The sequence below is a fragment of the Ambystoma mexicanum genome, chromosome 11, assembly GCF_040938575.1.
Source record: "Ambystoma mexicanum isolate Mex_15411 chromosome 11, UKY_AmexF1_1, whole genome shotgun sequence".
Taxonomy (NCBI): Eukaryota; Metazoa; Chordata; class Amphibia; order Caudata; family Ambystomatidae; genus Ambystoma; species Ambystoma mexicanum.
Window position 1 is genome coordinate 1,080,391,286 of NC_090934.1, and position 24,821 is coordinate 1,080,416,106.

The following is a 24,821-nucleotide window of genomic DNA, read 5'->3' on the forward strand; positions in this document are numbered from 1 at the left end:
CTGTAGGTTACAAATAATGATTCTGCTACAAAGTCCATAGTATTCAATTTCGATGCAGAACTTCAAACAAGATTCCAGATAAAAATGTTTATTTACGTGTTATACGTGGAGGTGGAGGGATTTGAATAACTGAAGACATAATTCCAAAGCAATATAAAACAAACACAGAATACATCAATGCAATGGGCAATATGTAATGAAATAAGCTCAATAACCCCACTGGCCACCTCCAAGACAGGAAGAGGACACCACCAAAAGTGCTCACACCACATTAATTAAACACAACCACCCCATAAATAGTCAAATACAGGCTGTTTTAGGCGAATATATGCAAAATACACCTAGAGCTGCAATAGAATGTCAGCCTGACACCTATTTTTTTTCATGTGCCACGCTCACTCAGAGAAAGGGTAGGTACAGCAATAGTATTTATTGAAAATAACCAAACTTATTCCAGAACTGCCAGCCAAGTCTCAGCAGACACAACATCTCCAGAACATAAATCTCCGACATTTAACACCACAACAGACTACTTCCCTGGAACAAGATATCGCTGAGAAGAGGGGATGGGGGATTAAAAAAGTCAATCATATTTTTGAGGGGTAACAATGCTTTAGGACCCAACAGCCTCACAGATGGCTTCTACAGACCATTTCTAAACAAATTAGCCCCTGGTCTGACAGGTCCCAAAAGAGTTAAATAATCCTAAGGCTCAATTGTGAAGACCAGGGCCAAATCTATAATCGCGTGGATACCTAAGGAGAGAAATATTCTCATTGAGTGTTGGTCTTAAAAACCCATTTAACTGATTAATTTATATATCAAAATGCACACCAAGATCTTGGTTTCATCTCAAAGTGGTTTGATGCCCCCACTTATAAATAGTGGTCAGGCTGGTTTTATCGAAGGCCCGACGCACTTGACAATATGTGGAAAAATATACATCCAAGTATAAAGACTCAAAGCACTGGCTTCTGGCAGTCTTGATATCCCTCAACACAGAGAAAGCAATTGACAAGGTAGATTGGTCTAGTCTTCATTTCTCTGCACCAAGCAGGTTTTGGGGAAATCTTCCCTAGAAGCCTCTTACATGCAGTTAACTATTTTCCTGTGATGATTGTGGTAAATAGTTACAATATGGAAGGGTTTTTAATCCCTAGGGGTACAAAACAGAGTTGTCTGCTTTCCTTGATTGTTGTTTGCCTTAGGTGTAGCGCCACTGGCAGATACAATCAGAAAAAACCCTCTGATAGGGGTTACACCCTTTGCGGCAATAGGACATTTCAGATGATGTTCTGATTTCCATTATGGACCATGCAGCCTCTCTGCCAACTCTCCTGGAGAATCTGGTTTCCCATGGTGAGGGCAAGATTTGAGATCAATCTAACAAAATCAGACATTTTTAATTTGTCATTGCTCTCCCTTGAAGTAGAACCTACTAACATCTGAGGTCCCTGATGTTGGGCACCCTCTGCTATTAAATACTTGCGGCATAGTGCCCATTATCTCATTTTTCTCACCACTTGAACACATTTATAACAACATGTGTTTTACTTTGGCTCTCTTGGGGGGGGCCTTTGGGGACTGGTGGAGGGAACTTTGTAGATCTCTGCGCATGGGGACTAAGAGTAAGTTTTTATATAAAGTAAGGAAGAGTTTAAAATAATGGAAACAAGATAGTTGTCTTACTTACAGATGCGTTGTTGAGTCTTGCAGGGGGGCCATGGGAAGGCAGCTGGGAGGGGGTTCTCAGGTGTTTAAAATGCAATAATTCCACACTCTTATCAGTGGAATTTGGTTTCCCTTACATGTGTTAATGTTAAAGGACATTTGTACTGTGCACTATCACCACCGGAGTGGTCGCGTGGCACTCTGGCGGATCTGTAAATGAAAGGGGGTACGGTGAGTTAATAGGACCGAGCGAGAAAAGTGCAAGAAAGCTGTGATGTGCTCTTGGCAGCTTCAGTTCAGTTAACACCGTTCGCTGAGCTTAGGTGTGCTTTTTGGTTGTTAGCCGTTCTGTTGTGCAAGACTATGTGTGATTTTTTTTTGTTTGTTGTTGTTGCAGTGTAGTGCGTGCTGTTTGGTGTGCTTTAGAGGTGTGTTTGTGTTTGGTTAGCGTTTGAGAGGTGTATGAGTAGGAGTGAGATTTATTTTTTATTTTAGTGGGGTTAGTTAGTGGCATCGTGAAGTAATGGCCGTGCTGAGCCCCTCCAACTGACAACTGAAACCGGAATGCTGGTCGCAGAACACAGGCCAGCATTCCATTACAACACTCCCCACCCCCCTAATGAATCACCACAATGTAAATGTAAAACAACTGCCAACAAAAAGAAGAGAAAGAACAGAAGTGAACAAAAAAACAGGAACGAAGCATGAATCCACACACGTTAAGGCGTGATACAGCACTTATTGGATGCCCATTGCTGGCAAAAGACATCAATAAAAATACAGTGTGCACCAACTGATTTGAAACATTTTGAAACACTGTGGATATGTAAAACCTTCACCAATCCATTACTCACTCCCACCCTTCCAGACATAGTCTCTCATTCTAACCAGAGGCACCTGAATCCTCAACAGGGAACCCCCATCACCACTGTCTGATAGCAACATCTTGCTGCACCCTTGTGCGACCCCACACTCTTCTTCACTCAAACTGTGAACAACACGCTCCACACCACGACCAACAGTAGGTACCGGCCCCTCACTGCACCCTTGCCCCGATCACCTGCAGATTCGCACACACGCTGCTACACGGAAAACCAGCTCAAATGAGGTCCCAAAGCAGAGCCACACCAAATCGATGGTGCCATGGTTGTACCACTCAACACAACAACCATTTTCTTACTCCACCTTGTCCCATTGTCCAAAACCATATACCCTGCCCCCACCCTCAACACAATAAGGGGCAATATGGATGTACTCTTGCCCTTAGGCTCGAACCTGGGGTTCTTTACGCATACGCGATCCCCTTCCTTGACATCCAGAGGCTTCCTATCTTCCTGTTGTGCCCTCACCCGTTCCTGGGAGGCTTGCACCTTTTCCAGCACCTCTGACATATTCACTTCAGTGAGAACCCCCACTCCAAGGGCAGCCATTCTCAACCTTGACCCTGCCTTCCTTCCCCTCATGAGCTGAAATAGGGACCTACCGGTAAACGTTGACGGTGTCTGTCTATACACTGTCAATGCCTCCAAGACCACATATTGCCAGCACAGGCCCAATCATCCTTTCAACCACTCCGTTCGCAGATGGATTATATAAGGCTGTTCTATGATGCCGAATACCATTATATATCAAAATCTCCTGCATGCGATGGGACACGAACTGCATACCATTGTCAGTGACCATACTTGCGGGTATGCCCTCCTGGTCAAACACCCTTTTGAGGAATCCAATCTCCTTCTCCGTTGTCATCATCTCAAAGGTAGCAACTTCTACCCACCGTGATGTGTAGTCCACCAACACCACCACAAACCTCAAACCTCCTTTGAGACTATCCATGGGACCCATGATGTTCAACGCCACCTTAGACCACACCTCACTGGAAACATCAACCGGGTAGGCTGGTTGCAGGTGCAAGACTCTACTCTTATCTTTCATGGCACATTCCACAAACTCCTTTACCACCACCTCCACCTCATCATCCATACCTGGCCACCAATACGACTCCCGTCACCTCCTTTTTGTCAGGGATCTGCCCAAATGCCCCTCATGTGCCAACTCGATAAGTCTTGCTCTCAAACTCACGGGAGGCACTAGCCTATCCCCTCTCGTGACACTGCACGGACCCTCTGCCAGTTCACTTAAGATATGCATGTACGCTCTCCTTTTCTCCCTGGAGGGCACTATCTCCCAGCCACCATGAAGATCATCCTTAATCCATGCGGATTCCTTTTCCCACTCGTTTTTGTCCACAGCTGGAAACACACAAGCAACCTAGGTGCCCACATCACACTCCCCTTGCTCCTACACCACCACCACCGGCAATCGCAATGAACAATCTGCCACCACATTCCTGATGCCTGGGCCTTGGATGTCTTCTACCCTAAAGTTGAATTCCTTTAAGTCGACCATCCACCTTGCTATTCTAGGTTACACAGAACCCACACCCTTGGTGGTGAGTAGGACGGACCACAAGCTTCTCACACATGTAATGACATACGGAATGCCCCACAGGAACGTGCTGAAATGTTTCAAAGCCCAGGAAGCTGCAAAGGCTCCCTCTCGATAACAGCATACTACTTCTCAGCATCCCTAAGTGCTCTAGACGCAAACGCGATTGGCCTGCACCTTGCGGCTTGCCATTGCTCCAAAACTGCCCCTAGTCCAAATTCACTAGCATCAACCGTAAGAACAGTTGTATTCTTTTGGTCAAACAAACTTAAAGATGGCGCCCGGTTGACATCCTCTTTCAACTGCACAAACTCCGCCTGACACTCCTGCGACCGTTCAAATTTAGCATTCATTTTGGATAAGGCACGCATGCATACAGTTTTCTCAGCATACGAAGGTATGATATATAACATTTTGAGAAGCAGAACAGATAGACATATAACCCCATTGGACCAAGTGTGAATCCACTTTGAATGTGCAGGTTTCGGTGAATCATGGCTCCAGATTAGGAAAGACATCTCCAGATGTAATTTAAGTATGCAAACGAGGGAAGTGAATTATAAAGTAATGTACAATTGGTGCGAATAGACCATCTACATTACACACCTGGAATCTAAATTGTTTGCAGCTATGTTGGAGAAATTGTGGGAACATCTGGAAATTACTTCACATCTGGTGGTTCCGACCAAAATTCACCATCTTCTGGAAGGAGATTCCAGCAGCAGCTAAGGATATTATTATTCCCTATTCTTGTCGACCCAACCAGAGGCTGCTGGGGCTTCAGAGTGGTAACTTTATGGACATACACTCAGATTAATTTTTTATGATCGGTATCCTGGTAACTACTGCAAACTAATAATAGCCTCCAATTGAAAGAAGGAGGAACTGCTGGCAATGGAACAGTGGTAACAAAATCTCTGGGACACACTGAGGGTCATTATGAGTTGGTAATTCCGGCGGGATACCGGCAAACAGACCTTACAGTTTCCACCGCCTGATATCCCGGTGTTACCACTATATTCCAGGTGGCCGAAACGCTGCTAAATCCCCATTCCATGGAGTCCCATAGGACTCCATAATTTTCCTGGTGGGGACCTGATTTACTGGCAGGTTAGGCCTAGAGGTAGATCTGTGGCCCCCCCACTGGCAAACTAGTGTTTTCCAGTTACAGAAAGAATGCCAGTGCCGGAATTGCTGGCAATTATACCAGCATTTATCCTATACCGGGAAACTCTTAATGAGGTCCTATGGCATTGCAACAATTGGAATTCCCACTGAACTCATCCAATGCTTTCTTTTGGAAAAGGTGGACACCTGTCATAGACTACCTTGAGCAAGAGCACCTTAAGCCATTTTGCCCTCAAAGATTCATAGTTTAACTTTAGTAGAGCACATTTTGTATTCTGAGAGAAGTCTGTTCCAGAGCGGAAGGAATCAATGACGGAAGTTTGGGATTGGTGATGCAGTGAGGCTGGGCTAACAGTGATGTAGTTGATGATAGGGTTTTATGCTAACGAGGGAAATCGATATGCAGATTGGGAAGGGAAGATTTTGAATAATGGTATTTATCTATTTATTTGCATTTCATTTGGTCACTTCTAAAATTGCTTGTAAAAGATTTTGGGGAGACATCATTAACTCTAACTACCTTCAAGGTTTTATCATTAAAAGGCCTCCCTTGGTTTGAAACCTTATTTAGTCCACACTTATACTTCCTTTCCAACAGTCTCCTGCAAAGTAATTCTTACTTTCTGCGTTTAGATTACTCACATGACCAAGCTCATTGTTGTTCAGTGATAGCATTTGTAATTCAGAATATTATATTGTTACCTTCTAGAACAGCACGGTCTATAACTTAGAAAACAATTCCAGTAAAATGATGGATTCATGAGAATCATTAAAGTTTAATCATATTGAAGATTATATTGAGAATTGTCTTAAATTTTGAAAATTTGAAAAAAAACACGTATAAAGGCTGTCTCACACTGGCAGAGCGCACACACTTAACCTGCTTAAAAAAACTATTCAGTAGAAGCCCCTCTGCGCACATGACCGTGGGTGTACAATGGTTACAATAAACAAACTACTCTGTGAGTACATTCTAGTGCCGCTGTGTCAGCTTAACTATTATGGCAATCTATGTTTTACTTAGGGTCAAGTTTTCATTATTAAATAAATACTTACACAGACAGAATTGATATTGGGGTAGTATTATGAAGGCTGGTAAGACACACACAAAACCAGACACAAGGGTAAGGTTTGCAATGATTCTATTTCAAAATAACCAAACGAGTTAACATAGGGCTATTGCTCAACAACAAAGAAAAACATAATCTCTTATCATAAAGTGATGTTTCCTCAGACCCATTGTCGGTATGTGCCAAAGAAATGAACATGTTACAGGCTCCAGTCCACACCCAACTAGGTTTCCACCAGGTTTCCTAGTCTTGTTCTTGGCCAGATTGCTTGTTAAAAGAGATTCTGTAGATTGCCCGGTCTGCTGAATGTATAACTGGAGCTTTTCTAGGCATCTCAGTTGGAGCGAGGGGTTCGCTTCCACCATGCCTACACACCCACCTGCCAGGATGTTTAATGGACCCTGATTCTGCTGACTCCCTCTTCTGAACTACTCCTTCTCCCAGTTCCTTGCCTGGATCACAACCTTGTCCCACCTTCTGTTCCTGCTGTAGAGTGGGAGGAACAGGAATGGCCTGGGGCAAAGGTGGGTCAAAGTCGTTACCACCACCTCATGTGACTACCACCTCAGCCTCTCTTGATGTTATCACCTCCTCCACACTACCCCTGCAACATCTTCTATTATTGCCACCTCCTCCTTCTTCCCCTCTCACTACAAACATTCAGTGCTCTCTATGCTACTCTCAAACGTCTTTCAAATGCATCCTTCAACAACCCACATTTCTTGAATGAGATTTGTGGGTTTTATTCTTTGCTGGGTTCACCATTTTGGAATTGTTCTTTGAGCTGTTTGCATGGTGCACAGTTGTGACAAGGGGACTACGCACCCTTATCCTATGGTGAAAGGCCTACCATGGTGGAAGCCAGAGCCAGACCTACCCCAGAGGGGGATGGTGGCAGCTGAGAGAGCCCCATTTCGTGTCCCTTTCAAAAGTGCCTATCTTTATATGTGCAGAACCAACTTGTATCTCCCCAAATCTCCTGTTGAAAATGCTGGCCAAGTTTTCTCTTTTCCATAGTCACCAATGACACAACAAAAATACAGAAAGACCATCTGCAGGACGACAACCCATCTGCTCCCTGCGCTATCCTTCTGCAGCGTTCTGAGCAACAGAACCGATGCTGATAGGCTCTCTGGTGCCTCCTTCTATGGTGCTTTATGGGACTTTCACAAACGCCCTGCAACACTCCCTATACTTGCCATGCAGAGCCATCAAACAGCTATATCTGACAGCTATATCTGACTTAGCCCACAAAGGACTTGTAATGGAGTTGGAAGCACTCCACAGGACTACACTTACCTTGGCCCCCCAACACAAGCCATAACCCTTTGATATGATAAGTCATTTATAACGCACCTGTACACAAGTGTTTTTAGGCATGATAAGACAAGGAAGAGGAGAACAAGGGAGGACAAAACCAACAATCTTACTAGGCCTTGTGTCATTCATATCGTTCAAATGCAGAGGGAAGGGAGAGGAGTTGTGCCAGTGGAGGCGTGGTGGGGATGAGGGGATGCAGTAAGCAAAGCTCAAGTAAACACTGCCAGGGTGTCCGGCTTTAAGTAAGTGCAAGGAGGCAGGGGAAGGTAGGGCTGCAGATACAGCCTCTAAATGCGCAGAAGGCCACAAGGCAGTACATGGGGCTATTGGTCGTCAAGGAGCCCGGGGCCCAATAGGCTCAGAGGGTTCCAGGTAACCAGTTAGCGCAGCAGACAAGTACATCAGCAGGGGATAGAGAGAAAGAAAGCAGAAGCGAAAAAGAAGGTCTTGTGTTGCTTCCGGAACCTTAAGTGGTCCTGCTCAAGTTTGAGAGAAAGGCAGGGTGGCTGTTCCAGAGGGCGGCATCAGCCAAGGAGAGAGATCTACCCCCCACTCTCTGCCTGGAGAAGTGTCTGACACTCAGAGAGTTCGAGGTGGATGAGCGGAGGGCTCGAGACGGAAGAGAGAGTTGGATGTAGTTTGGTCCCTGGCCCCAGAAAGTCTTGTGGACAATGTGAAGTGTCTTGAACTTGATCCTTGCAGTCACCGGGAGCCAGTGGAGAGATTTCAGGGCTGGAGAGATACGATCCCTGGTCTTGAGGCCAAGGACAAGTTGTGCAGTCCTGTTCTGGAAAGGTTGCAAAGGGTGAAGGGTAAAGGCAGGCAGATTTAGAAAGAGGCTGTTGCAGTAGTCCAGCGCTGGCCTCCATTGTTGAAGCACGGCATCCTGTGCTGTGAAAAGGGGCAGTGATTAACCCGCTTTTTGTAACTTCCCATGATTGGAACACCTCCAAGGGGGGCAGGGGTAGCAGGGCCAGATTGGCCAGAGACAGCAAACCAATCAGAGGGGGTAGGATAAGAAAGGAAGAAGGAAGTTGTGGGTTGTTCGGGCAAGGTCAGAGGAGGAGGAGGTAGCAGACCAAGAGACCAGGAGGAGGAAGGACAGTGTATTGGAACGTGAAGGCAATTTGTGGAAAAGGTGAGGTATTGGTTGGCGAGAGCAAGTGGTATTGAGTGCAAGGCTATTGATTGAGTATTAGAGGGTATGTGGGGAGTGAGCAAAAAGTAGTTGTGGGAGTTCAAGGAGTGGGACTTAGAAGAGGGTGGGGGAGTGGTAGTAGTAGTGAGGAGGAGGAGGGAGTTATAACATTAGAGGGTGGAGGTAGGGGAGAGAGAGAGAGAGAGAGAGCAAGAGACATCAGAGGGACAGAGGAGGAAGACGTAGGGAGCAGAAGGAAAGAAGTTGGGTGGAGTTGGACGAAGGAGAGTAGTGAGAGGAGAACATCAGACAGAAAGAGGGAAAGTAGCAGATGGGTTTGATAAGAAGAAGGCTTAGTCGGGCAGGGTGTCTAAAAAAGGATTCTAAAATGTGACTTTCAGTCAATTAACATCAATGATAGTGTAGTGCCAGTTTAGAAAGACCCTGAGGGAGCTTTGGTAGTTAAGGCACTTGCCTTTAGGTACTCCTCCACCGTAAAGTCTGAATTTAGACATTAGAGAGAAACCAGCAGTATATACTAACCTGGGGAACAGGGATGCCTCGGTGAGGGAGGAACTGGTACATTTAGATGAGTGGGGGGCACAACGTCCCTAGGACCCTAAAAAAGAACTCAATAAAATCCCTTGAAACCTTTTTGCAAGAGGGAGTCTTGCTTGAGTCATCTGTGATATAGGTGATTATGGACTTGCTCTATCCTTTCTATTCTTATTGTGTGGGAAGTTTGCAGACTGCAAGGTTTGCAAACTCCCTGTTCCACAAGAAAACTGTGGGTGCATCCAAATGTCACTATCTGCTTTGGGCGAGTAACACAAATGTTTTGTGTATGCCTCCACGATCTGTTCAAGTTCTTGAACAGACTTTGCGGAAAGGTTTATAGCACATTCATGGCTCTCTACAGAGATCCGGGTGAGCAGCGCAGTTTCTTCACAGGTGCTTGCATGGGGAGAATAAGTGCCTCATCACATCTGTGGGGTTTTCAGTAATGTGATGCTGGTGAGGGCTATGTTTCCCCTGAAGGGTCTCTGCTGCCCTGTTATAAGGTTGGAGAGGGTCAGGCTGCTTGTGACTGCCAATCAATCAAACATTTTATTTGTGGCAAATCCGTTGCAACATCATCATGCATCACACTATTAAAATATGTACATTTTAATATACCAAAGTAACTAACTGTTAAGCTAAAAACCAACACTATAAAATTCCAAAAGTTACACACAATGAGACATATGTGCTAATAACTATTTGTTACATTTTGTAATACATTGACAGGTAGTAAGTCCCCTTTGTTCACCGCTCGCTGCAGCTTTTTCTTCTTACACCAGATTCTGGACAGGAATTGCGAAACCCTAAACTGCACATTATCATGAGAGCAACTAAGTAACTTGGCAGCTTTCACTGACCTAGTACTAGTCTTTCTTAATGATGGCAACATCCAGCTTTTCCTTAGGACAACTTCATGTCGGCAGAAAAGCAAATAATGGATGGAGGACTCCAATGTGCCTTCATCACAATTATAATATGAGGAAGCCTGCGAGGCAGACAGACCAGCCCAGCACTCGGTTGTTTGCTTTGGAAAGCTTATACTAAGTCTTATTTGCAAATGTAACCTACTCATGTCTACATTCATAATGGAATAAAAATAGGCTTTCTGCAACCAGTTATACTTTACTTCTAATGATAGAGCGCAGCTTGCAGAGCACTTCAAAATATCTAGGCAACCTGCCTTCTTTTGCTACTAAAATGTTTTTGTTTAAATTTTCAAATCTATTTTCTGAAACAGATCAGGTGACCCCCAGATATTCTAAATAAAGAGAGGACAATTGCGCTATAATATGGGCATACCGCAGCATATTCTGAGCCCCACTCATTGATCTTATTTCCTGTTCATTCTGATAAACCATTGCTGTATTGGATCAAGCTGAGGAATTTAAGGTCTGCCAGATCACTAATTGAGAAGATCTCCAATCCAGAGAGCAAACGGAGCATAGAAGTAACCTGGCCAACCTGCAACAGTCCTTTTTAAAAAGGAATTTTCTGCTACATCCAACTGTTGAAAGTCTGTAAAACCCAAAATCTCTGAACCAAAACGAGCGCAGGGGCTTCCTTGATATTTCTAGAGGGTGACAAATTTAGGCATTATTAAACCTTAAAATGGCCCCGTACGCTGCAATAAGGAACTGCCATTAGGCATAACCTTCTGTCGTCAACCAGCAGATATGAATATTTTAACCCCAAATAAGCAAAGGAACCTACTATTTCCAATGACTCACCATTAATACAGAACTTACATTCAACTTTTTTTCTTGCTGGACCTAAGACCACGATTAATGTAGATAAAACTGCAATGATTCGCTTTTTTCTACTACAATATTCAGAGAGAGCATTCAGCAAGGCATGTAATGCAAATTATATCTACCCAAAATCACGGTATCACCTGCATATAATAAAAATAGGTAACTGTACAGTCCCAGCTTTGGCTGTTTCCTGGCACGTGATAGGGATACAGGGTGCGATCCTCTTCATATGGCCCTCAGGCCCTTCATCAGTGTCTTGGTGAGGCTTCTGGCACCCTAAATCATCCTTCTGATGGTCACCACAACCAGGCAGGGGACTACTCTAGGCGTGCAAGGATCTTTTGTACTAAGGAAGGCCCATTGCATCGTGATGACTTACCTACAGAATGGGCTGGTCACGGAAGGTATCACATAGCAAATCCCTCCGTTCAGGCAAAATGATCTATGACGGTCTCCACAGGGTTCTCCATGATCTAAAATATAACAATACACACCAAAACACTATCATCATAATTCTGCTTTATTCAACAGTTTGTCTTTAGCATACATAATTCATACATAAGTCATACATAATTCATCATACATTTCTTGCGTTTTTCACATCCATAAACCAAGAATTATCGATTTAAAAGATAAATTAAAATGGACTGTTACATTTAAAAGCAATAGTCACACCTTAAGAACAACAATACAATAACATCCTTTTATAGTCAAACTTTGTTCAGTTGCCCAATCAAATAGTTCCTGCGTTACCACACTCGGTAGATATATCTTGCCACAGAGTATATGTCATTAATGGTTTTAGTTGATTGACATAATTTTAAGGCTTCTGTGACTCTGTTAATGCAAGCCTTCTTGAACAATGGCAACAAATATGTTCTTCTTAAAATCTTTGCACTTTTGTTATTCTGTCAGAAATATACTGTCGTCTCACAGCTGCATGCATCACACAATGGGCAAATTCCAGAAGTATGATCTTTCCATCCTTGGGTGAATTTTGAAACATCGAGGGTACCAATCCTGAATCCATAAATAGTGTACGAGCGTAGACTGGTGTTATTCAATCAAGGCTCAGTGTTCGGTTTTCAGAGTCAAATAGTTTAAGGTGTTCATACATAGCATGTTGGGTAGCCAACTTTACCTAATTTTTAACACAACTCGTTAAATTCTGTGGGTTCTGCCAAAGTTCACTTAGGCCCAGCACAAGTAGCTGCTGCCTTACATGTTTGGGCCATGACAGCGAATTCCCTCCTGGAAAGCTAAGTAAACCGGTAAGAGCCTCTTGGTATTTTCTCAGCTGTGGTGTCACCCAGAAACTTACCCAATAAAATACCAGTTTCCAGTCTCTGGGATATAATCGGTTGTAGTCTTTCCAACAATAGCGGGGCATTGGGAAAACTCCTTGGTAGCCTAAATATATTTTTCAAAAACATGTTCTCCACAGTCCCCAAATTCTAGTGTGAATAGGCCGACATCTAGTGGAAGCTGCAGAGTGTTACAGTTTGTTTTTTGAAACTCGAAAAGGGGCGTCGAACTAGGGCGTGCCTGTAATACTATCCCTAGTGTGACATCCACTGTACCCATGATCCCTCACACGTGTAGGACCCTCAAATTGTTTTTTTCCGCCATACTTGTCGGAAGCATAGTTGCGTAGTTCCCTGGCTTTTAGCCATTTGCCATATATTAACCAAATAATTCCCGTTCCCCTTATCCCACGTCGAGACTCCGAAGATCGACACCAGTACTGAAGAACGAACAGCCGTCGAGACAGCAAGTCGGATTTTGGGCCTCGGAAAGCCTCTGGCCTCGGCCTTTCAAGTAGGGAGAGTGGGGGGTGGACATACTCACACTCGTTTATTTTCCTACATACACTCGCCGGCTGCTATATAATAACATATGGAGATTACTCCATTTAAATTCTGCCCCAAGTGCAACCGTACGTTCCCTTGGGTAGATAAGCATAACACCTGTAATCTGTGTCTGCCTAGGGACCACCCGAAGCGAATTGCAGAGTGTGTAAGCTCTTTAAGGCTAAGACACTAAAGGACCGCTCCACCAAATGTTGGGCCCACTACGCCAGGAAGCTTGAGGCCATGGAAGCTGTGGGTTCCTTCAGTGATGGCAGCAATGCCACCCTATCGGACGGCGAGGGCACAGGAGTGTCGATAGACACCCAAGCACGAGCCCCTGACCTCGGAGGACTGTCCGGCGGGGCAGTTATGGGGACTACACCCGGTGGCATGAGCGATACACAAACACTTACATCTAAGCACACTAACCCCACACGAGACTCGACACGCGTGTCAAGTGATCGTCAGAAAAAGGCACAAAGAGAGCGATCCGTAGAATCGGTGTCCTCTGGGCGTTCCAGGTCTCGATCGCCTCATGACACACAGCCACCGTCTACGATTGCTAAGGGTGCCACGCTTCCTAAAGTCACGGAGGTATGGTTGTCAGAAGACGAATCCGACCTCCACCCCCAAGCAGCACGTTCAAAGTCGACTCCGGCAGTTCGTTCCACATCTGCCTCTGAGTCTCGATGTCCCCCCCCTAAAACTTCAGACCCTACGGAACCTACCTCCGAATCTCAACCCCAGGCGTCGAAAGATTCAGGGAGAGCCAAAGAGTCAGGGAAACATGCCTCTACACATGGTAAAGGGGACAAACAACAGAAAAAAGCATCTGAACACCAGGTTCAGAAGGACAAACATAAATCTTCTGAGAAGTCCAAGACCCCTGACCCTGTCACTAGGCCTAATGTTGTCCCTCCCACTCCACAGTATATGGGAATAGAAGAGGAACCTCAACAAGAGGTGTTCATTCCCAGTTCCAAGGAATGGAGCTCTGAAGACATTGACAGAGTGATGAGGAGAATGTCTTTTGTGGCAAATTTTTACGAGAAAAACCCTGATTACTTTCTGAGCTATCAGAATACCCCTGCTACCTCTACTCCTTCCGGATCCATAGACCCTCAGCCTCCTAGTAAGAGACCTTGTACTGAGACTCCAGTTCAGGGCCTGATTTCAGACCCACTCACTATTCAACCTTATCTTCAGTATAATGAAGATCCAGACATACAAATACTGGACGACCAGGCAGGAGTCGAATATTATGGGGACGATGAGGACCAGGATGAGGAGGAGGAAGACGAGGCAGAGGCCTATAGTCTCAACTCCCTATTCCCAAGGACCCACCGGTGAATGACTCACCTGTGGATAATCAGCCATTATTGAGTGAGGTCTTAGCTAAAGCTGCAGAGCACTTACAGATAGACACTCAAGGGGCTCAAGGAGAGAGGGACTTTGCAGAGGAAATTATGGGAGATAGAAAATCCGTTGCCCAAGCCATACCAATTCTGAAATTCATTTAACGCAGAATTGACCCCTCCCTCCTCACCCCTAACCTTACCCGGGCAGTCAACCCAAGAATAGAGAAATTATTCAGGGCCGCCCCCTCCAACCCACTTTATATAAGGGGTCAGCTTAAACCCGACTCATTGGTGGTCACAACCACCAGGAAAAGGGCAGGTACACCTCTAGCATCCTCTGAAGCTCCCCCAGACAAGGATAGCAAAAAGATATATGGGCTAGGAAGGAAAGTGGCTTCCACCTCCGCTTACCAGGCAAGAATTGCTAATACCACCACTCTGCTGGCAAGTTACAATTGTCACCAATGGGAGCAGGTAGCTGCCCTCATTGCCTCCGCACCTGAACCTCTAAAGGGCCAGTTGGCCAAGATTGCGTCAGACTGGAGATCGTTGTCCGGATGCATTCTCAAAGCGACTTTTGACGCAGCATACAATGCAGGCCGGCTCATCACAGAGAGCACAGTCATCAAGAGACACACTTGGCTGAGGCAGTCGGGGTTCAAACCCGAAACCCAAGCCACTCTAATCGACATGCCGGTGGAACCAAATGTCTTGTTTGGGAAAGCGGTGGAAGAGGCACTCAAAACAGCCAAAGACGAATATGAGACCCTTAAGTCCCTTGGACAACTAACCAATAAACCCCGAACCAACGAGGCAATAATAATTTTCATCGCTCTCGCGGCCAAAATTCCCAGAGAGGGTCTAATTACTCTCGGGCAAGGAACATCATGGGGAGGCAACCAACAGGCTACCCAGAGTTTCGCCAGAGGTCAGAAAAGGGGCCGTGGTAAAGGGAGAGGCAGCCCAGGTCGAGGCTGTACGCCTCCCAACAAACAGTGACCCTCCGCTCAGGGTCCCTTCCCATGCATCCCTAGTAGGGGGGCGCATTTCCAGCTTCACCCACGCATGGGAAGGGATCACCTTGGACAGATGGGTGCTGTCCACAGTGTCCGCGGGATACTCTATCGAACTGTTGGAACGCCCCCACGACCAACCTCCAAGACAGAAAATACACTCCTTGGAGCACCAACGAATCCTCCTCAAGGAAATCGTCATTCTTCTTGCAAAGGACGCAATAGAACTCAGCCCGGGCAACCAGGTTAACAAGGATATTTATTCAACTTACTTCCTTGTGCCAAAAAAGATCTAACAATGCGCCCAGTATTCGACTTACGCCCTGCAAACAAGTTTGTCAAGCCTCAAAAATTTCGCATGACTATACTCCAAGAGGTAATCCCCTTACTAAAAAGAGGAGATTACATGGCAACATTGGATATGAAAGATGCCTATTTTCATATTTCCATGTTCCCAGCGCACAGAAGATTCTTGCGCTTCAAGGTGGACAGTCAGCACTATCATTTCAAGGTGCTGCCCTTCGGTATAGCCTCGGCTCCAAGGGTATTCACCAAGGTACTGGCGCACCTACGCAGGGAGGCAATCGCAGTGTACCTTACCTGGACGACTGGCTCATCACGGTGGAGACGCCAGTAATTTGCAGATCCAACATCCAAAGAACGATGGACCTCCTCTTCGAATTGGGCTTCTCAATCAACTAGAAAAAAATCAAGCCTGGTGCCAAGCACCTCCAAACAGTTCCTAGGAACTGTCCTAAACACTCACGAGGGGTTGGCCTTTCCATCAGAGGAAAGAATTTGGAACCTATTACTGCAAATTCCTCAATATCAGTCTGGTCGTCAGATAAGGGTTCACAAAGCGATGTGTTTGATAGGCACAATGGCGTCATGTATTTACCTGGTTCCCCCAAGCGCGCCTGCGCATGCGACCCATGCAGGAATGGTTGGCAAAACAGTGGTCTCAGGCAAGCGGTCAGTGGGATGATCTAGTGGTCGTTTCGCCAACACTAGTCTTCGCTGGTGGACAAGAGAGAACCTGTCAAAGGGGAAACCCTTTTACGATCCAGAAATACAGGCTCTAGTCACAACAGACGTGTCCCTGTCAGGGTGGGGAGCATACCTCCTTCACCACACAGCTCAGGGTCTCTGGTCTCACACAGTGGCCAAGAACCACATCAACCTGCTAGAACTCCTCGCAATTTTCAGAGCGCTTTGAGCGTTCGATCCCCACCTATCCAACCTGTCAGTGCAGATCCTAAAAGGACAGCACGACTGCAATGTTTTACATAAACAAACAGGGGGGCACTTGTTCACCAAATCTGTCCAGGCTTGCCCAGAAAATTTGGATATGGGTACTCAGACGGAACATTTACCTGTCCTCTCAACATGTTCCAGGGGATCTCAATTCACTAGCGGAGACCCCCTTCCAGAGGAACACGAATGGTGTCTACACAAAGAAGTCGTGGGAGACCTCTTCTCACAGTGGGGTTTCCCCTCTATAGACCTATTCGCCACATGTGAAAACAGACAATGCCCCGGATTCGCATCCAGGTTCCCCCAGCCAGGCTCCATGGGGAACGCCCTATGGATGAACTGGTCAGGGATGTTTGCCTACGCTTTTCCACCAACCCCTCTGATGAGGAAGGTGGTCAACAAGATGCACAGGGAATTGATGACGCTCATCCTAGTTGCTCCCATGTGGGCGAGACAACCGTGGTTCCCGCACCTGCGCAAGATGGCAATGTGCGTACCCATCAGACTCCCGTGCTGGCACAACCTACTCTCCCAGCACAGAGGACAAACAGTGCATCCTCAACCCAACTCGATGAAATTGGCAGCATGGCTCCTGAAGTCATAGAGTTTGGCCATCTCAACCTACCACAGAGATGCATGGATATCCTAAAAGAATCAAGGAAACCGAATACGAGACACTGTTACTTTGATAAGTGGAAAAGATTTGTTATTTGGTGGCAGAATAAACAAATCAACCCAGTTGATTGCACTCCTTCCAATATTGTCACCTACATGCTCCACTTACTGGATGCAGGGTTGGTATTTTATTCACTCAAGGTACATCTGGCGGCGCTGTCAGCCTACACCACCTACCATACCAAGGGGTCATGGTGGAAGGTGCCAGTTGTCAAAGCCTTTATTGAAGGGGTGAAGAGACTCCACCTTCCAATTTCTAATCCTCCACCAGGGTGGGACCTTAATGTGGTGCTTGCTAAACTCATGCCCCCCATTTGAGCCCATGCATAAAGCTAGTCTCAAACATCTGACTTATAAGACTGCCTTCTTAGTAGCCATTAGATCCATAAGAAGGGTCAGTGAAATTCAGGCTCTGTCAGTGCAGGATCCTTTCTTTACTGTTCATAAGGATAAACTGGTTCTACGAACTCACCCTAGGTTCTCACCTAAGTTCATTTCCAAATTCCATGTTAACCAGTCCATTGAGCTACCGGCCTTTTCCAAGAACCCAAAAGCTCTGCTGAGGTGAAACTACACACACTAGATGTGAGAAGAGCGGTCCTCTACTATGTAGACAAGACCAGACCGCTAAGGAAGACAGATCAACTGTTCGTCTCCGTAGCTACAGGCAGAGAAGGAGATTGCGTCTCTAAAGGTGCCATCTCGAAATGGATAGTCAAATGTATCCAGCTGTGTTGCTCCCTTTCAGATAAGACACTGCCTTTTACGCCAAGGGCCCACTCTACAAGAGGCACGGGGGCCACTCTGGCTTTCATTGCAAATGTACCCCTTAACACCATTTGCAAAGCAGCTACATGGAGCTCTATTCACACTTTTACTCAGCACTACTGCATTGATACTCATTCCAAGACAGATACTCAAGTGGGACAAGCGGTTCTAAGACATGTGTTCACTGATGACCCTTCTCACATCCCACCTCCTTCTTCGAACACTGCTCGCTAATCTATGCACAGCATGTGATCTAAGCAGATTCCACAAGCCTCAGAAGGGATCCATTACTCACCGTAATCGTATTTCTGATGCTTGTATCTGCTTAGATTCACATGCGCCCGCCCTTCCTCCCCTCTGAGAGAAGGCTCATGGATGCTTGTATTCTTATCTATCTATCTGCTTGGATACTCTGCACTCACGCTACTCCTCATGCTACCTCATGTCAGAAAAAATACAATCTGAGTTTCCTACATGCGTGAGGGATCATGGGTACAGTGGACGTCATACTTGGGATAGTATTACTGGCACGCCCGAGTTCGATGCCCCTTTTTGAGTTTTGAAAAACAAACTGTAATACTCTGCAGCTTCCACTAGATGTCGGCCTATGCACAGCATGTGAATCTAAGCAGATACAAGTATCAGAAATACGATTACGGTGAGTAATGTATCCCATGTATATAAAACCAACAAAAAACATTGTTAAAGGGGTGTTATGGTTACCGGTAAAACCGCAAAACCACAAAAATGTGCAAGTTATGGTAAGATAAGCAACCATAACTCGTGCTACCACTATGCGCTGCAAGGACTAACACCCATGACATCAAAGATGCCATCACAAATGTCATTGATGACATGACTGATGACATCACATGAGTATATAGTTCACATGAAACGCCTCGACAAGGGATTGTAATGTTGGCAGAAACCTAATTGTGTCATGACGGTTACTGATCTATTAGAGATCATCTGAACTAATACATTGCTATAAACACCATAGCAGCACAGAGCTCTTACCAGTACATGAACGCATTCATGTAGAAATGTAGTAATTATCTGCAGCACCCATCAAAGCGGTGGAATAATCTAAATGTTGCGCATGCTGCATAGTACAATGATGAATGTTTCGGTTCAGAGTTTTGTGTACAATAAAACATGTAATAAGCAGCTAAGAATGTCCCTCTCACTACGTAATTCTACTACTATACACAAATCATAAGGAGACCACAACGCATACAAATATAAGCATATACAGGGAAAGTAAAGTAAGAACAAAAACAGCAGCTCTACCACACAGTGTTCATAACCTAACTGATGGAAGCCCAAAGCACAACAATCATTTCTGTGAATGAAGGCCATCTTCCCCTATGTGTATGTGTCATATGCTGTAACTGGACCCTAAGGAAAGTGGTGTAAGAACATATGAGCAGGGTATGGGTCATGAAAATATACTACCTTTTCAATTAATGAAGAAAAGCATCTGCTGTACATATGTAACTTCACAGAAAAAAGGCAGGCAAACATGTGAGGTCATCAGTCATGTCATCAATGACATTTGTGATGGCATCTTTGATGTCATGGGTGTTAGTCCTTGCAGCGCACAGTGGTAGCGCGAGTTATGGTTGCTTATTTTACCATTTACCATAACTTCCACATTTTTGGGGTTTTGCGGTTTTTACTGGTAACCATAACGTCCCTTTAACAATGTTTTTGTTGGTTTATTTCTTAGGTTTTTAGTAGGGCAGTGCATTCAGAAAGTTCCTGTGGCATAGTTTTTTCAGTGAAGGGGGTATGTTTTTATTAGTGCAACATAACCATAACGTCCCATTAGCAGAGATTTTTGTTTGTGAATCTGATAGGTTTGTGGTAGTGCAACTGAACCATAATGTGCCGTAAACAACATTTTTTCATGGAATCCTTGGCTGCCCTCATGACGAACTAGTTGAAAGGGTAAATTCCCCTGTGTATGTATGCATTTGTGCTACCCCTTCCCTTTCCTAATAGTGTCTGTGTATCTTAGAAATTGAAGGTGTACATGTTAAATGTTGGGGAGTGTGAGTGGTTTTTCTTTTTCTGTTAACAATGCATGGTGAGTCTGTGTCGCACAGTACTGTATCAGATGGCTGCAGGGGAGTAATGTGGAGGTTTAGGGAGACCGCACCTGGCTGGCGTATGTCCAATTACACTGCAAGTTTCTGTAGGACTCCAGTACTGGCCGCATCTTCAAATGCACGTTTAGGTAGTTGTGGGTGTGCACGTCTGTCTGTTGCACAGCTATTCACATGCGTAGGGCATCTTCTGTGTGCTGGTAACACCGCCCCTGTTGCCAGGCCTATGGATTCATACGCTAGGCTACCGCATTTCAAGCAGTTATGGCGAATGTGTGGGTTGCTGTGCAAACCTACCAATGTATGGCTGCAGCACACCTGGCTCTATGAGGCCCACTGTAAAACAAGGAACAACAACCTCCAATGTATGGTGGGCGTGTTAAATGTTGCATTCATTTGATTGATGTGCTGCTTGCTTTTCCATGACCCGTGAAACAGACACACTGTCTCTGCAGTGAGCACTGTGACAGAAAGTGTCAAGAGTTCGCTGGCGGGTCATAGAGTTGGAGTAAACATTTAATTGCAGGTGTAACAGTCTGCAGTGAGTCTGCAAAATGGCAAAGCTGGTGCGCATTGGTCACTCACATTCAAATGTATGTAGAAGAGAATTAAAGAAACAGCAGATTCTTTGGAGCGCAAAGAACATCAGTGGTGGTTAGAAAAGTAGTCTAGCCGCATGGGTGTCGCTGAATACTTCTCTTCCTGCTCCACGTAATGAAGCTGCCTTTCACCTTGTTGTAAGCATTATTTTATTTCAGAATGTATTCATGTCCATGAATGCTGGTCCTACGGCTAATGGCGTACCATGAAGTGTCTGCACTGCATGTGGCGAGAACTGAAATCGACGCACAAGGCACCAGTGGGCAGGGTATTGGCCTTCCAACAGTGCACTAGGATCATTTCATGTACAGCATTCTGCCAGTTGCTCCGGCCACCAACAGGAACAGTCGTGTATGGCAGCGGATCCTTAAAACATCCTTGCACACCATATGATGCGCTGCAGACCCTTACCTGGCAAAGAGCATTGTATTGCGCATGTACTGCGACGCGTGACTCTACAAAGGGAAAGTGCTTGGGAAGGGCCTGTCCGCGAGCATGACAATGACTGATGCCTATTTAAGTGAGGGTCACCCAACATTTCCCTCTCTTTGTGCATGTCCCCTATGTTATCCCTGTAGGCGGTGCCCCTTCCATACCGGGCCTTTCCTTCCTATCCCTCTGTGTGGTGTGTTACAAGATCAAAATACATGGAAAGCAACTGGAAGAGGAAAACATTTAAATGAAAAAAGCTGCTTTCACAGTTGGAAAAGCACAAATAGACGTCTTCAGAATGTACCGCGCTTTCTCTATTCCCGGACGAAATTAAAAATAACGCAGCCACATCTCTGTCTGTGTAATGCGATAAAAAATGATGCGTTAGATCGGAAACATGCGCATGACCTGGGCAAGTGCCTCTTTCATCACAAACGGTATGGAAGCTCCGGTAATATATTGTGCACTTTTCCCTCCACAATGAAGAACAATAATGGCTGCTTTTGGTTTGTCTTTCTGAGACTTTGGTGACAGGCGATCATGCAGTCACTGCATTGCAGGTATTCCATACCAGTACAAATCCACATAATGGAATCCAAAATGAGTAGCCATTTACTTTCAATCAATGTATTCCAAACTCCCCCAAAAACCGTACACTGTAGCTCGTGAAGCATATTGCCATAACCGCAACTTCCGCATTTGTATTGACAATACACTGTGTAACACAATTTGTGCATAAAAACCTCACCCAGAAACCTTATTCAGCAATGCTGTAGCGTGCACAGGGCCATTGCTATGGCCGCCATCTGCAAAAGGGCCGGATGTGGCATGTGCAACCTTGCATATATTGCGATGTCCGCAGACTTATCATGCTGTTCACGCGGGACTGGGGTAATAAATGTCAACCAGGGTAGGTGATTTCGTTTGTAGTGGTGGCTCTCAAAAGAGCCGTTTCGTATTTTTCTTTTTAAATGTGCTTTCATATAAAAACCGGAATAAATAATGTTTCTAAGTGTTTTTGTTTGTTCTACTTTGCCTCACATTCTTACAATAGCGTCTTCAGTGCAGCCTCTAGATTGGAAAACAAAATGTCATTGCCACTGGACGATAATGAAATGCCATTTCCATTGAGAAGGTGCACATATCGATAACAAATGTCATTCTCACAGGAGTATATCCCAACATCACGCAAGAAGTTGCACCTGCTTCTGTTGATAAGTCACCTTCTGACCTCTGGCTGATGACAACATTCATTGGAATAGTTATATACTGGACTTGGTGGCATACATGAGAAAAGCACCTTTGCAGTGGGAAAAATGTGCTTCACTGCTTTCATCATCTTTTTCAGTTGACTTCACACACATGAACAAGCCAGGGAACCCAAAATCAAGGCTCTATAATGCACGACCACAACGTGTACAGTAGCAAAAGTGGCCATTCGTTGACATTCTGCAAGCAAATGGACGAAACTACGCACATCAACACCGCACCACAAAGCCTCCACTTCCTCCAAATTGAATTGCCATTAAAGCCTCTTTCCACGGCATACTGGAGCAGATCTACCACAAAGCGATCACCTACAGTGAACACAATGCGTTTCACCATGTCAGCCACCCTCACTACGCAGAGTGTAATGTACAGCAGTTTGACCGGCCCTTCCTGTGAACCACACCCACAGTGACATGTCAATTGGGCAGCATGGTGAGAAGCGCAGATTGGGGAACGTGCTCTTCCCAAAGTACCGCGAGGGCTGCACCCCTGTAAAGCAGTCCTTCTTCCCTTTCCACTATCTTTTCTCCACCACAACCTCATTGGGTTACGGGTAAATAGGCACACACGATTACACCAATGCCATGCAAGATGTTAGCATTTAACACTATCAGTTCTGCAGAGCACTTCATATGTACTGTAACAAATTCAGCGTACAAGTGTCTTTGCACTGGACGTCCTTTTGAGTAATAAGTTCTGTAAAAGATTGCAAGCTTTCTACAGGCACATTCATGTACATGACCACCCATCCCCACAAAGTGGAGGTACGAAAACTTTTTCGACAGTTTGTTTATAACTGAGTTATAAGTGCCTCAGCGCACAGTGTCTGCCGCTGAGCAGCCGTTACGTTCTTTAGAAGCATACTGGTTTATTTCCCACCCCCTAACATCTGGTGGCACTGCAGTGATATGTGCTTGCAATGTTCCCATTTACCCATATCATACATTGTAATATCAAGACAGGAACTTTCTGCTTTCCTTCCGACAATGCTACGAAATGTTTTCACCACTAACCCACCTACTACACAAATCGAAATAATACACCACCAAAGGCAGCATTGATTGTATCGTAACCAACTGAAAGCAACTTTCCAAAAGATCACTGTCTGCACAGCTGTACTTCTGTCCAAGCTGCACTATTTCAACAGGCTCTTTGTAAATCTGCCTGCTTCAACTCTACGCCCTTTGGAATGCATCCAGAAGAGGAGTGCGCAACTTGAGAAGGTATCTCTCCTGCACTGAAATGTTTCCAATAGCTCCCTCCTCCGTCTCCAACTCCCTCCGTGTCAGTCGCTTCTGCAAGAAACCAGGCGGTGGTAGATGCTTTTTTTTCCACTGGGGCCTCCATGTGCATAAACCTCCCTGCCTCCCTGAAACTTGATGAGAACCATTGTTGGTTCCGGAAGCACCTGAACTGCTTTCTCTTTGCGTCTGCTGTTTCTGCTCCTCTCCCCGCCTGACTGCCTTGCGTACACTTAATGTGCAATGGTTATCTGGCGACTCTGATGTCGGGCCCATGTCACCTCCCCCTGCCAGGCGAACCCCTGCACAGCCTTTCTAGCAAACCCCACACTTGGGGACTGTTTTGTGTATCCCTAACTGTTCCTCCAACACCTGATGTGTGCACTTATCCATGCACTTGGCATAATCGGGCCGTATTTTTACTTATTATCATTTGTTCTTCCTACCATGTACTGTATCTTCCCCTCGCTCCACCCATACACTTGGCCAATCTAAGTGACACCTGGCCTAGTAACGTCATTGTCTCTGTGTCCCCTCTGTTCCCCCTTCCTTGCTTCATTGTGCTTTGCTGAAGGTGTGTATTGGTGCAGTACGAATGCCATAGCATACAAATCCACATCATATGATATCATACACATAATGCATTCATGGCAGTAGGATGCCTGCCACTTACAGTGTACACTGCAAATTTTTGTTTTGTTTTCCCCAGTACCCCACTTACTTCACACTTTTCAAGAAACATTGCTCAAAAGGAGCACTGCATGCATGTAACGAATTTCAAACTAATACATACAGTTCATGCATACACCCAGGATGCCTGCCCCTTACCTTGAACACTTCCACCGTAGCCTCCTGCACTTCTTTGTACAAAGTGACCTTCTGCCATAGTGTTTGTGTACACACCTGAACCACAAACATTATAGAGCACTGTCTTTCGCTCCACTGTTTCACTTCCATGGCTCCCATCCTGAAAATAGCTGGATGTTGCATGTGTAAGCGTGAAAGTACAGCGTAATCCGCTGAGTTTTCGTGCTAGCGAGGGAGGGCGCGGGGCAGGGGTTGGGGGGAAGTGTAAAGCAGTGTAGGGGCTTGGGTCTGTAGTAATGTCGCACAAAATGTATGTTTTTTTTTAAAATGTTTGTCCTGTTTTTGTTATGTACGTGCTT

General features: G+C 45.4%; 1 protein-coding gene across 1 annotated transcript in view; it reads right to left on the bottom strand.

The window, feature by feature from the left end:
- NRG4 (neuregulin 4) overlaps positions 1-24,821 on the bottom strand; it is a 447,381-nt gene that overhangs the window by 333,679 nt on the left and 88,881 nt on the right. Inside the window, exon 5 of the mRNA XM_069625412.1 lies at positions 11,467-11,560. Within this exon, the coding sequence (XP_069481513.1) occupies positions 11,467-11,560 (94 nt within the window). The remainder of the gene's footprint in view (positions 1-11,466; positions 11,561-24,821) is intronic.